Source organism: Colletotrichum siamense (assembly GCF_013390195.1).
Source record: "Colletotrichum siamense strain Cg363 chromosome Unknown KSG_Cg363_contig02, whole genome shotgun sequence".
Taxonomy (NCBI): Eukaryota; Fungi; Ascomycota; class Sordariomycetes; order Glomerellales; family Glomerellaceae; genus Colletotrichum; species Colletotrichum siamense.
Window position 1 is genome coordinate 2,652,854 of NW_023501015.1, and position 16,537 is coordinate 2,669,390.

Genomic DNA, 16,537 nt, shown 5'->3' on the forward strand with positions numbered 1-16,537 from the left:
ATCGCACGCTTGTATGTAACACAATTACTGTCTCACTAATAACCAAAACCGGCGGTTTGCAGTTGGATGGGCACCGAATACAAACAATTCTTCAAAAATATGATTCTTCATCGTCTCTTCAAACCCTGACTGAAACTGCAGAGGAGTGCGTCAGATCGATCGCCCAAAAGCAAGGTGAGTAAAAAAGACGCGTTCGCTACACTTCGGTTCGCGTGGCGCCGAATTCGGGCACCCTCGGCATTACTGTGTCTTACCTGGCCTGTACAAGAAAAAAGTGAAAAGAGGCAAATTATGGGGCCGCTCTCCCCGACATCCATTCCGTCTCGGACGGCCACGGCCCTCATGGGTTCGCGAAAACTGGACCTCTTTCATGCTCCAATTCCCGTCGAAACCGATCTTTTCCCAGGATGACGCAAGACGGAGCTGTCGGCTGTCGATGGAGGTAGATGATGTCGGAGGGGCAACGTTCGGGTCACCCCGGCCGAGGCATTCGCTCGAAAACCACCGCCGATGGGGGGTACTTCCGAAAAAATAAAAGAAAAAGAAAAAGGCAACGAGATGATATCGATAGTTTGGTCCATTCTATAACACTCCTATCAAAAGATGAGAAGAAAGGCTTGCTCCTCCCATACGCGCTAGCAACTATGAACAAAGAAAATATAAGGAGGTCGAACACAAAGGGGGCCCGGAATTTGAAGGTAAGTAGGGACGAGAATAAGCCGTTGAAAGGAACAGAGAGTGCCGCCACCATCCCCGCGATGCAATGCAATGCTCCCGAGATGCAGGCCAGCCAAGCCACCCCCTTCACTAAGACAAGAAAAATGCCAACGCCAACGATGCTTTCCGCTACTCCAAAGCCAAACTGCCAGATATGGTGAGATAAGATATAGTGGGAGTTGAAGAGAGGTCTATATGCTTAGGATGGGTTCCTGCTCCGGGTGAATTGGACACTTTGGGCTGCTCTACCTCCTAGGAGTGGCTGCATAAGAAACATCAGCACTCATGTCCATAGCGTTCACTAGCAAGTTTCGTACCGTTGACCATTTGTCTCTGCTTGCCCAGCCAGCTCTTGGGCACTTCGTTTCTCCTCTGCAACACCACGTGATTGCTCTGGATACGGCTAGTAAGATCGTACCAAGCGGTGGCAATGAGGGCGTTCTCGCGTTGAAGATTCTTAATGATTTGGTCACTCGCAGCCTTTGCAATTATCGTCAGTCACTGGACAATCATGGGAAAAGAGAGGAGAGACGGTGATATCAAATTCAACCGCATCAATAAAGCATCAAAGCATACCTTTTGCGCCGCAGCCGCTTCGCCGCCCTCCGCCGCCTTGAGCTTACGCTGCAAGTCGTACTTTTCTTGCTCGGACTTTTCCAGTTGCTATAAAGAGGTCCCGTCAGTCACTACTGCCCGTATGCGTTGATCATAAATTCAAGTGTCAAAACTCAGCTCTCAGCCGACGCCATGACGAGGAAGATAAAGTCCTTGGGCGCGATGAAGACCTTGATTGGCCAAACACCTTGCTTGCTACATTCTTGATCCATGTCTTCTTCTGCACCGGTTCTTTGTGCCTTGGCTGACGTTCTGAGAACGTATGAGGATGACAAGGGGGAGCCATGAGCCGGGGCTTCGGATCGTTGTCGTACAACATCGATGCCCGCGGCTCGGCAGGCAGCTCAGGTGATTCGGGGGCGTCGGGCTCGGATTTAGGGGAAATTTGGAGAATGTGTCTAAAACGTACCGATTGTCGCTCCTTGAGTCTCGCCCGCAGCTTCTCAATCTTGTCTTCGCGCTTCTGGCTAACCTCGCTGGACTCGGCACCATCTTGCCGGCCCTCCTTGGCTTCGTCAAGTTCCTTTCGAAGTTTGTCCTTCTCTAGCAGAGCGTTGATTAGTGAGCTTTGGCGGTTCTCCAAGTCAGCGCTGAGGTTCCTTATTTGTAGGCGCGCTGCCTCAAGCTCCTCTCGAACCGAGGCTGAGATGAGCTGGTCAGTGGATTTGAGCTCCTCCAGGGCAGTAACACTATCTTTGGCAACAGCAGAGAGGTCTGTCCTGGCACTGAGGAGCTCACGATCCTTGTCGGCGAGCTGAGCTTGCACCTCTGTGAGCTTCCTCTTCTCGGCTTGAAGCTCATGGGTCATCTGGGCAACCTGAATCTTCAAGTTGGCCAAGACCTCGCTAAAGTAGTATTCTTGCGTTAGCACTCGTTCCAGGCCAAGTGGGATAAGCATATTAACGAATTCGACTGACTTTTCGCCGCCGCCCCCAATCAAAGCGCTGACTTGGGCCTCTGCGAGCTGGTGCTTTTCAAACGTCTCGTTGTACGTGCTTTGGAGACGCTCCCGCTGTCGTCGTTCGTCCTCGAGCTCTTGTCGCAACCGAGCATTTTCTGAAGCGGAGCCCATGCCGCTACGGAGCAAGTTGTTCTCAGCCTTAAGTCGAGAGACCTCAAGGCTTAGGTTGGGAGGAGCACTGCTGCCAGCACTGTCAAGCTCCTGCTCCAGGCTGAACCCAGCAGAAGCTGCGTCTGGTGACATGGCTGATGAGCCAGCCCCAGTGGCAATCTGCTCCTGCAGCTCAGAAATGAGGCGCTCATCTGAAAGACGCTGAGCGTCAAGAGACTGAAGGCGAGCCCTCAGCTGCATGGTGTCATCGTGAAGCGCCCTTCGCTGGGCATCCAGCTCGACGTACTGCAGCTCGTAGTCTCTGAGCTTCGAAGCGTACTGCTCATTAGTCTGTTCCAGCGCCTGATTCCTCTTTAGAACCTTCTCGTATTCAATGAGGTCACGCTGCATCTGCTCCTTTTCGTAAAGCAGGTTGTCCATCTCTTTCGACAAGGTGGATTGGGCCTCGAGCTTCTGCTTGTACCGTTCCACCATGTTTGCCTTGCGGGACAGCTCTTCATTCTTGAAGCGCAGTTCCTTCACTTCATCATCGAGAGCCTCGAGCTTCTGAGTCTTGGCCTTGAGCGCGGAGACCTCGCTTTGCAGCCGCTCTTTTGCGATACGATCGTCCTCAGCCTGAGCCTCCTGGTTGGCGATAAGTTCATCCTGCTCACGCAGCTTCAACTCAAGCGACCTGATGACCTCCTTTCCGGCACCATCTTGAGCGCTGTGGAATGCTTCCAGCTCCCTTCCCTTTGCAACGACCTCGTCCTTTAGATCGTCATAGCTCTCCTGCAGATGGCCCAAGCGTGTCTCCATGTCTGCGAGGAGCTTTCCTCTTTTGTCTAGTTCGGAACGAAGACGTATGTTGTCAGCCTCCATCGCAAGGTCGGCATCGTGACCCTCGTGGGTGGCGTCGGAAGTGTCGTCGAGGTCTGCTGCGTCAGCTTCTTCCATGGCTTGCTTCATGTCCTGAGTGATTCGCTGGAGCTGCATGAGGACCGACTTGTCGGAGATGTCCTTGGTTATGCGCATGACGTATCGTTCGTTGTTACTCCCGAGCATCGCGATTGCAAAGAGAACGGCAATGAGCTGTGTGAATTTTCGAATTAGCGGATCCATGGGCCGAAAGAGAACGACAGTGTCCGTCATGATGATAGGTACCTGGGCGATAGCTTCTGGCTGCGCTTCTCTGGCTCTGGGTCGAATGTCCGCAGACTTCACCTTGCCCACGAGCCCGGGGCACTCGCGATAGACCAGCCTATGGATGCCCTTGTAGACATTGTAGAGGGGGCCTTCGCTGGTATTTGCGTCGAAGGAAGGATCGAGGTCCTGCAGGACCTGAGAGAGTAGGATGCCATCGAGATAATCGTTTATTGAGTCGGCCTTCTTGTCGAGTGGAAACGTGTTCGCCTAAAGACACCAAAAGTTAGCATTCTACTCTCTTAGGACCTGAGCTGAGGTCTGCGCCTGGCTAAGGAGGTGAAGTTTCCACATTCACGGCGATCCATATTGACCGATGACTTACCCATTGGACCAGCGCGGCCTGCGCGCTCTCTGAATACGGCATGATGCTGCCCGTCTATCGCGTTGTGACTTCGTGGTAGTCGTCGTCGTGTGTCGTCTTCTCCGTCGATCTTTGTCAAAATGGCAGCCCTCACCTCGGATTTTGAGCAGCACGTGGGAAAGAGGCCAGGTTGGGTTCGGGTTCCACTAGGTTCGTCGTGGTGTTCGTGCTTGGTGCAAGTCAAAGCGGCAGGGTATGTTGTATTGTGGTTCCATGTGCTCGGAAAGCTCGCATCGCATATAGGCAAGGTAGTCGGACGGGATCAGACACCTAGGGAGAGTGCGGGAGAGAGAACATAAGGTGTATTAAAGAGTTTCGACAAAACCTCGTGTCGTCGGTCGAGGAAGGGCGGTGAAAGGCAAAATTTTGGGAGGAAGCCTTGTTCGCGCACAGGTGGTGGTTGAAAGGGACCTGCAAGTACTCCTCAGTGCAGCAGGGAAGGGGAGAGGAAAGGGAAAAGTGTCTCGTCGTCCCAAGACAGACGCATTGTTCAAGTCCAATGCTCCTGCTTCCTGCCTCTCTTCTATCGAATCCACTTCAATCTTGCATGACTGACTTGCATCGTACATAGCTCCTCCTCCCCTTATCGATTACCAAAGGCAGCTAGCTAGGCTAGGGGAAGTCTAGTCGAGGCACCTTGCCGCGACGTGCGCGCCTAGCAGCTTTAGCATCAGCGTTGTGATGTGTACCAGCCTGCCGCTTATTTCGAGTTGAGGTACCTGATTTCTCTTCCCCAGGTGAGGTAAACTAAAAGTACCTCAATCGCTCAGGTGGGATCACTCAGTGAAAACCACTGCCGTCCGACAGGTACATCCTTACATTAAGGCATCTCCCGCCCCCAAGCCCGAAACTCCAAGTGACGCGAAGCGGGACGGATGTCCAGGGGCCCTGATGCTATAGTGGGGCGGCCGGTTCTCGAGGCCACTGACAGCGCCGTGTTTCCCTCTTTGACCCTTTGGCCATTGTGGGAGACCAGCCAAACACAAGCCTCAACGGCTAGCCTTTGAGTCTCCAGTGATTTCTGCATGAGATACCAGCCTGATCCTGCCGGGTTTTCCTTTCTACGAGGGTGTCCTCCGAGTGCCTTGTAGAGAGCCTTTTGACCATCTGCAAGTCTGCGAGCAAACAATCAACATGACACGGTGACACAGGGCCTGCTGGTCGGCATCCCGTCATTGTCCCAGACCTCCCTTGTGATGAACAGTAGATAGCGGGTTTCTTCTGAACAATACCGAACACGGATCAAACAGCTCTATTTCCGTAGACTCAAAACCCGTCACTCGCTAGAGCACAGACTCGTCCTGGATGTCCCTTGAGTGCTGCCTTGGCCAACCCCTCCAATATCGCTCCCAGCGTTCCAGTCGCAATCGCCCACGCTCTTGGTTCTCAGATCCTCACGCCTAGATTGCCCACTTGGACAGCTCCGTAGACGCTTGGGAACGTTGGTTCGGCACGGTCGCTGCCGTAGGGTTGCTTTGGGCGTATTGTCTCCCGCTCAGCATAGATACAACCTGACGGCACTCTCCTCTTGCTTCCAAGACCCTCGCATTCTCTTCATCGCGATTCTTGAAATCGCATCTTCCCCAAAGTGACACTGGCGTCTGGAGCGTGGCTTGCCAACAATTCCCCCACAGCGCGCTTTGACTCGTCTGTGACATGGCCTTGTATTCTTCATCAGGAGTCCACACGCCCAATTGGCAAACTGTCCGAGGAACATTAGAAACACCGGCCTTCGTCCCACAGAGTACCCCCTATTGATACAGCATGCCGCACTCTTCTTCAGCTGCTGAGCTGCACACTGGCGGGACGAGGGCACGAGAGAGCACTCTGGACGATACGTAAGCCTGGAAGAAGAGAAATTGCGCCGCATGGTGACATATCCATTTCTCATCAAGTTCAATGGGGATTCTGGACCGTCCAGTGGGGAAGCTGGGACCTGCAGGAAATCCGCTTTTGATCTGCGAATCTGCGCCGCACACGATTCGCTCTCCACTCCTCAGGCACATCGTCTCCTGTTTGGACTGTCACTGGGAGGCTGAAGGAGTTCCCGTACATAAGGCTTGCTGTTGACGTCGCTCGCCATGTGGTTCTCAGCCGCATCCGTCCTGTCTTCGGCGACTGTTCATCCACCGGGCCGCCATGACGTTGGTCTTGTCGCTAATGGCGAGATCCTACATTCCATTCACTCTTGGGAGCAGCTGTGGCCGATTCAGGCAAAGCGTATGCTTAGTATTGATTTTTTGGTTTGGGGCATTGGGTAAGATTCAGCTACTGGCGGTCTGAACCCGTCTCCTGGCCCTATTTGATACTAATGGCGTCCGGAGACGCTTTATAAAGGGCGGGAAACTCCTGACTCCGTAGCAAAAACCCGTCTATGACGAAAATGGGGGATAAAAAAGTGCCTCCTTGCTTGTCCCTGTCGCAGCCGCCGGGAAGGGGGCGGATATCATTTGCCCTCGTGACCTAGTCCAGCCATAGTCAAAGTCCTTTTTACTGGTCGAATCTTTCACACAATAATCGTATCGCAAGTCGTGTCATCGGTGTTGGCATCTTGAGTTTGATGAGGCGACACGTTGAGCTTAGCCGCTGACAATCTGGTCCTCGTCGACGTTCATGTCATCGCCGCCAAAAGCCTTGATGTCGTCGAGGGCCTTGGCTGGCGCAATCGCAGCAAAACCCCTGCGAAGGAGAATCAGCATGGAACGCGGGTCACAGCAGACCGCGCCCTGAGGTCTCCAATGAGTCTTACCTGAAGTTATCGAGCATGTTGTAGGTGTGGGTGATTTGTCCCTGAGCCTCAACAATGGCGGCCTTGGCACGATCGATCATGTCCTGGGTGACGGACTTCTTGTCGGTCCAGATGATGACGGACTTCATCTGGTCGACGGCGACGACGCCGGAGGCGACGGTGAGGACGGCGGTCAGGAAGGCGGAGAATCTCATCGTGGCGGGTAGAGGTCGACGGTCGTCGGGGTCAAAAGGTGTTTGGTGTTGAGCGCTTTAAAGTTAAAGAGTGGGCGGGTAGTTCGGGCAGTGCAGTCAGAGCGACTTTGTATCGACCGATTTCGAGGGGTTGCACGAACTGGCGGAAATGGCGAGGGCTCTTCGTATTATGCGGTAAATGAAGCCACCAAGGGTCTGCTGGCAGCTGGGTGGGGGATTCGCGGGTGTTAAATGGTTGTTTGCTGGGGACGGAGACGGAGATGGAGCGAGGCGAGTAGTGTAAGGGTGGATGCAAGAAACAAGTTCGACAGTGCAGTTCCTGGGTACAGGTAGGGAGGAAGGACAGCAATGTCTCCTGCTTGGACAGTACGGTCCGGTGGCGGAATTCTGTTTGTTACTGGCCGAGCTGCTTGATGAGGAAAGACACTTCATCGCTGCAGTAGGCCACTAGCAGCCAACCTCGTTCTCCCACAGGTACCACCTGCCCTGAGAGGTGCAGTGGGCGCGGCGTCATTGGTTCTGGACGTGCCCATCACACTGCACTGAGAGTGGGTGGAGCCGGCAGTGATGGGACAACCCGTCCACACCGTGCTCTAGGGGGAGGGGAATGGGGGGGCCAGGGTGCCAGATTGCATGACCATCTGCCCCCAAACACTGCGAACCACCTCTTGGCAGTTCCAACACTTCCGCTTGAGTCACGTGTAGACGGTTTCGTTCGAGGTTTGCAATTTCTGCTACCTCCATCCATCACGTTGGGCGCATATTCATGTGCTGTGGATTTAGCCGCTGGCTGAGCATAGGGACGCAAACGATTGCGATTCATTACCAGTACAACTGCCCTGCTGGCTCTCCAAGTAGTGTGCACTTGACTCCTCAACGCCGATTCGTGTCCTTTGATAAACTCCAAGCCGTTCAAGTTACCCCCCAAAACAAGTTGTTGGTGCAATCCGTATGCAAGATACTGTGTTACTGGGAGCACCAGATCGCTTGCAAAACCCATGGAGGCATCTACCCCTTTGCACTACCAGTCGTGCTGTCGTTCTCGGCCCAGATGTCCTTAGTCTCCTGCTCAACAGCCCGCATGGCAACGGCAACATCCTCAAGCTTGGCCACGACATCCAACACGCCCTGGTTGACTCGCTGGAAGTAGCGGTCGTTGGCCTCCCGTCTCTTCCGAGCAAGCAGAATGTCCACCTCCGTCTCTTGCTCAAGCTTCGCTCCGAGACGCTCCGTTCCCCCACTGCTTCCCGGTCGAGCGCTACCGGTCCCCGTACTTCGCGGTCCGTCACCGCCATCCGACCCCATGCCTGTCTCTCCGAGAACGGCACTCTTCAAGTTGCGAACTTCTTCCCCCGCTGCGGACGCGTTGGATCGCTGTCCCGTCTCAATTGCCTCGTCAGCCTCGCTGCGCGCCCAGGCTTGGGCCAGGGCAATCTGAGCGGCTCGCAGCTCCTCCAGCTTGCGGTCGTGGTCCGGTCCAAAAACATGAGTTCCGCCGGATGCAGACAGCTCGACCTCCTCCAATGTTGCCTGCATCTCAGCCCACAAGGCGTCTGTCCTGTCGGTACTGCGAGCACTGTCTGCCGTTTTGAGATTACGACCAGCCGGCCTGGCGACGGACGGCGTGACCACTGAGCCAGTGTGAAGAGATCCGTTGCGTTGCAGGCTCATGACTTGGGGCGGTAACGGTGGGACGCCTGTAGATGTAGTTGGTACCGGCGCACCTGGCGCGAGGATGCCTGGGAGCGATGCATGAGAGGCAGCTGGGGAGGGATGGAGGAAGAGGGATGGCGGGGGATCCCGCTGCTTTCCTTTGCTTTTGGCCGATTGAGACATGCCTACATTTTGCGTGTCGTCGTGAACATTCCACGCCCTGGACTTCGCGCCTGAGACAGCATCTCTTGAACCTGACGGCATCTGATCGGATTGGTTGAGAGACGGGTAAGTTACGGACCTGGGGGCACCCTAGTCAAGCCTGCAGAGACGTGGGGTTCGTCGATTGAGATGACCTGGCCGATGCATGATTGGACCAAAGAAGTGGCTTGTTCAGCCAGCACCAGCCACTCGACTCGCTCGAAGCTCAGACCATCTTCACGTGACTGCAACTTTTTGCGCCCGTCGACTGACTCTAGGGCCACCAAACCCTACGAAAATTCCCTTGGGCCAGCTCAGTTGGGTCAGGTCAACTTTTTCGACGTACGCAGGCCCATACTGTCACCACCAAGTCAAGACTCGCGATACCCCCAAACAAATCGGTACGTTCGCCATCATACCCAAACCCTTCGCATCCGTTGCCGACGAATCCCAATCAACCGACGACGACGAACTTCCCGAACCCACGCCATTTTTATAAACTTCTTGTACAGAACTTCTGAACTGACGATTTGATCTTGAAGCAACCATGCCTCGTGGACTCAACGCCGCGCGCAAGCTGCGCCTTAACCGCAAGGACCAGAAGTGGGCCGATCTTGGATACAAGAAGCGTGCTCTGGGTACCGCCTTCAAGTCCTCTCCCTTCGGTGGTTCCTCCCACGCCAAGGGCATCGTCCTCGAGAAGGTCGGTGTCGAGGCCAAGCAGCCCAACTCCGCTATCCGAAAGTGCGTTCGTGTTCAGTTGATCAAGAACGGCAAGAAGGTCACTGCTTTCGGTACGATACCCCACCCCGTTATTATTGGATGCGATGGGAGGAAAAGATGATGTGGACAAAATCTTCGCACAACGAGAAGACCATGTGGTAGAGAGGTCAAATTGCTGACATTCAATTCTTTAACAGTCCCCAACGACGGTTGCTTGAACTTCGTTGACGAGAACGACGAGGTCCTCCTGGCTGGTTTCGGTCGCAAGGGCAAGGCCAAGGGTGATATTCCCGGTGTTCGTTTCAAGGTCGTCAAGGTCTCTGGTGTCGGTCTGCTCGCCCTGTGGAAGGAGAAGAAGGAGAAGCCCAGATCTTAAGCGTTCGGCACGACAATTTGGGAGGCAGTGGAAGAAAATTCGGCACTCGGAGTTTACGCTTGCATTGGCATCACACGGTTATGGATGGTCCTGACTACTACTGCGGGGTAGACTTTGGTCGATGAAATAAAACATCATGAAAGTCACCAAAACGGACATGAGGCATTGCATCATCTACGCAAGACACAAAAATGGGGCTGCGGGCGTGATGAAAAGGGTATTCCGATTTCTATGTGCTACGAATACAGGCAATGTTGGTACACGTTACTACGCTACGATCTCCTGCTCCTCCACCTTTTCGCCTTGAATGTACCGTACAATGTAGTCGGCGAAGAGACCGATGCTAATGGCGCCGCCTGTGAGCCAGCAGCCATTGCAGAACCACCACCAACAGTCCTTGACGCTCTTGAGGTTGACGCGCTTGATCATGATCCCAAGTGTCAGTGCAGCACCTCCACAGCTTCCGATGTAGAAGAGAGGTCCGGCACCAGCAGCGAAGCCCGCCATGCCCAAAAGACCGATCTGGACTGCCGCCAGGCCGGTCAGAACCTGCTTCGTCTCAGCGTCATGTTTCAGTGCGATACTCTTGATTCCCGCCTTGGCATCATCCTTGATATCTTGGTGGGCGTAAATCATGTCGTACAGCACCGTCCAGGCAACATTTGAAGAGTAAAGACAAGCAGCAGCTGTCAATGCTGCGCTGTTAGAGAGCAGGTCGATACCGAGGGCAGGGAACCCCATCATTGCTCCCCAGGAGAACGTCAGTCCGAGGACGGCCTGGGGATAGTACGTGACGCGCTTGGCGAGAGGGTATGAGGCGACAAAGAGCAGGCTTGGAATGCCGTAGAACAGGCAGGCAGTTGGAAACTGTACCAAGACTCCCAGCCCGGCCAGAAGCTGAGCACCAGTGAAGACAAGTCCTTGAAAAGGAGTGACGGCGCCCCGCGCAATGGGTCGAAACTTGGTTCTCGTGACGTGGGGATCAAGGTTGCGGTCCCAAAGATCGTTGATAGTACAGCCTGCGCCACGCATGATAAGAGCGCCTGAGGCGAAGAGGAGAGAGGTTCCAATCACTGTGCCGGGAGTTGCCATGGCCATCGGCGCCGCCATGAGTGTCGAGAAGACGCATGGAAAGAAGAGATAGTACGTTCCTACAGGCTTGTCGATTCGGACAAGCTCGGCGTAAGGGACCCATGATACAGGCAGGTAGGAAAGGAGCCCAGTCGTGGGCGGTGTGTAGACAGGCTCAGCAGGGCCTGTTACAGCAGCAGCAGCATCTTGCGTCACCGCGGCCGTGAGACACTTCGTAGATGTGTGAAGCGCCGTCTGCTGTTGGCGGACTGAGCTCCGGACGATGAGGCTCGTAGTAGGCTTTTTATGCGCTTGAAGTCCAAGCCGCGACGAGCACCTTATGGGCAAGAGTGCCGATGTCCGTAGTGAGGGCTTACATACCGTCCGTAAGGAGCCGCTCAGAATGCTGACTTGCCTCATCTTTATGGACTGGAAAACGTCAGTATTAAGTTTTGGCAAGGGGGTAATGTGACTCGTCGACTCCTATCGGACATCACGAAAACAAGACTGATGGCTGCATTGCAACGCCACAACGAAATGGGGGTCTGCGTTACATTAAAAGGATTGATGCACATATATATATATATATATCCGTACATCAATCATGGACAAGCTGGACGGCGCATATGTCGAGTCAAAGGCCGAGCAGTTTCTCATGAGCCTTGCTCATGGGAGACGGTTACGCTTACACGTTTGAATGTAACAACGTCAATCACCGGACGAAATGCCACTTGCACTCTCATGACGTACGAAAATAATCAAATCCAGAGAAGAAACGCATAGAAATGAATACAACTCACCGAATACCGGAAACAAGTCTCGCGTTCCACCTACCTTCTCACTTTTTCCACCGAAGAAACCGAATTTTGGAAGCTCCCAATCGAAGACCCTTCAAAGAGCTCGTTTGTGGTCCGTGCTCCCGCCTACCTTTTGATTGGGCGCGCATTTGAGTTTCCTCCCATCCATCTACCTAGGTAAGTTTGGATAGCCTTGTCCAACGCCACTTTCCGTTTTCTCGCGACACGCCTGGGCGCTTCCCATTACGATTGCCTGGTGTCACTTGCGCCTGCCATCACTCACGACGTGCACCATAGCTTCTTGACGCGCCGAAAGAAAATTTAACTCACTCATTGCCTACGACTTCATCGAGGGCATTTTGCACCCCGTGCAGCCCGAATGACTTCTTGAAAGACGCGTCTCGGAAGATACCCCACCTGGCGCGGTAGTCCTCGATCGTCAAGATGCCGACCGCTCTGCATCCCCAGGCGAAGTTCGATCCGATCTCGCCGGACCTGGATCTTCATAGTCTTGTGGACAAGACGCCTAACTTTGAATGGGTACTTCGGATCTCGACGGCACAGATCCAAGGCCTGGGTCCCCAAGAGTTTGAGAAGTTGGTGCAACTTCAGGTCATACAGGGTGGAAAACCTTTGGTCATTGAAAAATGGAACGATGTTCTCCCGAAATGGCTTTTTGGCGGCGAATGGCTTGAGAAGACCTACGACAAGAAACGTCAGTCTACACGCCTCCGTACGACATCGAGTGCTAACGTGTTTGCAGAGGAAAATGTCCGTGATATTGGCAGCCAAAGCGAGATTCCGATGACCATGGGGCACTATCTGAGAGCGATGAAGCAGCTCACGAATCAGTGGACGCCGAACAACTTCCGCGACGAGCGACGCCAGCGACTTTACCTCAAAGATATCGACTGCCCACCTGAGTGGCACGAGCACCTTCAAAAGGTGATTCCCCCGAACCTTTTTTACATGAACGAAAACATCACAGAGAAGGGAGGGTCGGATAATCGGGTCAGCGATGTCTTCCGTGGCTTGGGCGAGAAGACGATCGCTTCTGCCGGAGATCTGATGTCAAGCCTGCCGGAAGAAATGCGGGCTCAGAACCTTATGTGCTACATCGGCCACGAGGGAACATACACCCCCGCGCATCGCGAGATGTGCGCAAGTTTGGGACAGAACATCATGGTGGAGGCGTCAGGAAGTGAAAACGGAGAGAAGCCAGGCAGCTCCATTTGGTTCATGACGGAAACCAAGGATCGAGAAGTTGTCCGCGAATACTTTCTCTCCATGCTGGGACACGACATTGAGATTGAGAAGCACTTCGCACAGATCAACGCCTGGAAGAAGGCGACCTTCCCAGTCTACATCGTTGAGCAGAAGCCTGGTGACTTCATCCTTATCCCACCCCTGGCACCTCATCAAGTCTGGAACAGAGGTACACGTACCATGAAAGTCGCCTGGAACCGGACGACAGTTGAGACGCTGGATATGGCACTCCACGAAGCTCTTCCCAAGGCTCGTCTAGTCTGCCGTGATGAGCAGTACAAGAACAAGGCGATAATCTACTACACCCTAAAGAAGTATTATGCGCAGATGTTGCAGGCGGAAGATAACAGCGAGATGGGTATCCTTGGACTAGGCTCTGAACTCTTCCGCTCATCTTCACGGTTCAAGCAGCTAGCCAAGGATTTCCGACATCTGTTCTCTCTTTTCACCGAGATACTTGTCGACGAGATGTTTGCAACCAAGGAAAACAACATCGAGTTCGTCGAGTATGATTCATGCGTCACCTGCTCATATTGCAGATCAAATATTTTCAACAGATTTTTAACCTGCAAGCATTGCGTGCGAACTCTTGTTAATGGCGATGAGGATGCATACGATGTTTGCATGGAATGCTACGCCATGGGACGATCTTGCCTCTGCGTCTCCAAGCTGCAGTGGTGTGAGCAGTGGAAATGGTCAGAGCTCACTGAGAACTACGAGCTCTGGCGCTCAATGGTCATCAAAAATGATGGCTTCGTTGACATGGAGCTGTCTCCGCAACCTCTCGAGATCGCCCGTAGCCGACGCGGCAAGAAAGCGCTCGCCCAGATTTGCCAGGAGGGCTTGCGTCGACGACCATTCAAGGACATTTCCAAGATCGAGGAGGAGAAGCGCCTGTCCGAGTCCGAAGATGAGCCGGATCTCGATGACAATGGAAAGCCGAAGAAGAAGAAGTATAAGCGAAAGAAGAAGCAGGGAGATCTTCGCCGTTGCCACGTCTGTTGTCACAAGGATTATGCCTACAAGGTCCAGATGTGCTCCAATCCAGAGTGCAAGGAAGGATTCTGTTACGGAGTTCTCTACCGCGCCTTCGACATGATGCCCCAAACGGTGCAAGAGAACGAGAATTGGCTCTGCCCAAGATGCTTGGGCATTTGCAACTGCGGCGCGTGCCGTCGTGCCGGGACGACCAAGCCGTACACGCCAAAGAACACTCTCCTCGGCCATGACACACGACCAATCGCTGACGACCGAAGCGTTGAAGCGCTTGTCGATTTCCGCGTGCATAACTTGAACTGGCTGAAGGCGTCAGGCGAAGAGGGCCGAAGTACGAACAGCAAGCGCATGAAGCAATTACGAGAACAAGCCGACACTGCCAAAGCCCAGGAGCCGGCAGCTGCTGCAGCCGAGGATATTGCGAACGGCGCCAATTCGGCATCGAACGGTGCGAATGGTTATGGAGATCAGAGCCATATCCTCGACGGACACGATATGCAGCAACTTAATGGCGAAAATGGCTTTAACGGCGATGTCGACATTTCTCAGCAACATGAACAGCCCGTACCGTTCGCCGACATGGGCATGAATGGCAACTGGGACCAGTCGGCTTACCCAGACCCCATGGGAATGGGCGGTCAACGCATGCTTGGAATGGGTTATTACGAGCCATCCGGGCCTGATCAGATTTTGTTTGATCCGTTTCAAATGCCTTCAGCCGACGCTATGGTCTTCGATGAGGAGGCTGAATTCCTCAAGAAGACCCTTAAAGCTGCCAAGAGGAAAGCGAAGCACGAGAACGATCTTGATCCGGACTTCAATGCGCCACGCAGTCACCACAGAAAGAAGCCGAAGAAGGACAACGTAACAGACGAATCTGCCATGGACCCTGCGTTGTTCGGATCCGCCGCTCCTGATGCCGCTCCCGCAGTCGCCAGCGGTGAGTCCGGCGAGGCAGGTGAAGACGGCTTGGCCGTCGACGACGATCCGTCGGCTCAGCTGGAGAGAGAGGCGCAACAGGAAGTAGAGGGCCCACAGCGCTGGAAGGGTGGATGGGCCACGCCTTGGCCTCCGTCCTTCCCTGCGAACGTTCCAGAACTACGACATGCAAGACCTAAGGTGTCTTACGCCGAAGTTGAGGAGCCCGTCATTGACGACCCGGAGGACATGGTTCCTGCTTACAAAGCCAAGCCTCTGGTCGAAAATGATGAGCCGCAACCTGGCGACAGTAGCACTGATCCTCTGGATCTTGCGTCCGATGCCATTCGCGCCCTCATACAGAAGGGGACCGATGCTGCTGCCGCGGCTGCTACCGAAACGCCGAAGGTCCCTAAGAGACGTGGGAGGCCGCCAAGGGATGCAAGCTCAACTCCGGCCTCGGCCACGAGAGCGGCTGCTGTACCGAAGCAATCTGCGTCAGACGTGGCAGCCAAGAGACGGGAGGAGCGCGCATCTCGAAGATCAAGGCTTAGTGGTGTCGTCACCATTGATGGAGCTAGCTCATTCAACCCCCGAAACAGCATATACGCCGAGGACGACGATGATGAGCCTGGAGGGCACAACGTCACCGAAGCTGAACTGGAGGCCGAGTTGGAGCGTGAGTTGGCTGGCGAGGACACTCAGCAATCTGTCACGAAATCCATCGAAGGTGCGAGCGCGCAGCCAGTTAAGAAACGGCGTGGCCGGCCACCCAAGAACAAGACCACTGCCCCGGTTGCCGTGGAGGATGACGGCGATAAGTCTCCTCCACCTCCTCCGGCTGGCGCAAGTCAGATGATGTCCATGGCGGCCCGCGTCAGAGCTCGCGGCAAGAAGTTTAGGATCACCTCTCGCAGAGATAGCGCCAAGGGCACACCTTCCGCTACACCGGCCCCATCAGAGAGACCAGCTGGTGAGCAGAGCAATCAGTCGATGCCGAATCGAACGACAGAGAGTGCGCATGTTCCATCCGAGGGTCCGTCTGAGCCTCAAGAAGTCGCTGTGCCAGCCAGAGACATGTCAAAAGAGCCAACTCCAGACATGACGCCGCCGCCGCCGGGCAACTCAGCTAGAGATGCGTCCAAGGAGTCAAGTCCCGATATGACGCCTCCCCCGCCAGGCAGAGCGAGAAGAGATTCGACTCCCGATATGACGCCGCCCCCTCCAAACACGACGGGCAGACGCTGGCAAAAAGACGACGAGAATGACGGAGACTTCGCCGCTCCCGGAGGCTCGCCGTCTTCCGCATCTTCTTCCGACTCCGGTATTCCAGGTGCGAGCCCGAGTCCTCCACGGCCGCGACGAGGCAGACCTTCCAATGGGCCAACAGTTGTCAAGCTTGGCGGGTCAGACTCGGAGTCGGAGAGCGAAATTTCTTCGTCGTCTGAATCCGAGAGCGGTATTGGTTCTCCTGGCTATTCGCGAGGTTCTTTGACGGGCAGGGGAGGTGGTAGGGGTCGTGGTCGCGGCCGGCCCCGTGGGCGTCCCCGTGGACGTGGACGCAGTGGCTGAGCTGTCCAATCAAACAGCATTGGGCTTGATTTTCTTTCCATTAGATGCGGGATCAGAATGGGCGTTTGGGC

At 54.5% G+C, this 16,537-nt stretch overlaps 6 protein-coding genes across 6 annotated transcripts; 2 read left to right on the forward strand and 4 right to left on the reverse strand.

The window, feature by feature from the left end:
* Positions 1-962: 962 nt before the first annotated feature.
* CGCS363_v002693 (uncharacterized protein) lies at positions 963-3,953 on the reverse strand (the record flags this gene model as incomplete). Its single annotated transcript, XM_036634542.1, has 6 exons — positions 963-979; positions 1,035-1,197; positions 1,294-1,380; positions 1,742-2,177; positions 2,250-3,796; positions 3,912-3,953. 6 exons carry the CDS (start codon positions 3,951-3,953, stop codon positions 963-965), a joined length of 2,292 nt encoding a protein of 763 aa, XP_036499495.1.
* Positions 3,954-6,529: 2,576 nt separating this feature from the next.
* On the reverse strand, positions 6,530-6,893 carry CGCS363_v002694 (Uncharacterized protein; the record flags this gene model as incomplete). The annotated part of the gene is made up of 2 exons (XM_036634543.1): positions 6,530-6,629; positions 6,700-6,893. The coding sequence occupies 2 exons, from the start codon at positions 6,891-6,893 to the stop codon at positions 6,530-6,532; spliced, it is 294 nt and encodes a 97-aa protein (XP_036499490.1).
* A 1,008-nt stretch (positions 6,894-7,901) lies between these two features.
* CGCS363_v002695 (uncharacterized protein) lies at positions 7,902-8,564 on the reverse strand (the record flags this gene model as incomplete). The annotated part of the gene is made up of 1 exon (XM_036634544.1): positions 7,902-8,564. The coding sequence occupies one exon, from the start codon at positions 8,562-8,564 to the stop codon at positions 7,902-7,904; it is 663 nt and encodes a 220-aa protein (XP_036499489.1).
* Positions 8,565-9,294: 730 nt separating this feature from the next.
* Positions 9,295-9,846, forward strand: crp-28 (40S ribosomal protein S23; the record flags this gene model as incomplete). The annotated part of the gene is made up of 2 exons (XM_036634545.1): positions 9,295-9,541; positions 9,668-9,846. 2 exons carry the CDS (start codon positions 9,295-9,297, stop codon positions 9,844-9,846), a joined length of 426 nt encoding a protein of 141 aa, XP_036499492.1.
* Positions 9,847-10,113: 267 nt separating this feature from the next.
* On the reverse strand, positions 10,114-11,337 carry CGCS363_v002697 (4-hydroxybenzoate polyprenyltransferase; the record flags this gene model as incomplete). Its single annotated transcript, XM_036634546.1, has 2 exons — positions 10,114-11,102; positions 11,295-11,337. 2 exons carry the CDS (start codon positions 11,335-11,337, stop codon positions 10,114-10,116), a joined length of 1,032 nt encoding a protein of 343 aa, XP_036499491.1.
* An 821-nt stretch (positions 11,338-12,158) lies between these two features.
* On the forward strand, positions 12,159-16,466 carry CGCS363_v002698 (uncharacterized protein; the record flags this gene model as incomplete). The annotated part of the gene is made up of 2 exons (XM_036634547.1): positions 12,159-12,429; positions 12,478-16,466. The coding sequence occupies 2 exons, from the start codon at positions 12,159-12,161 to the stop codon at positions 16,464-16,466; spliced, it is 4,260 nt and encodes a 1,419-aa protein (XP_036499498.1).
* Between the last annotated feature and the right edge of the window lie 71 nt (positions 16,467-16,537).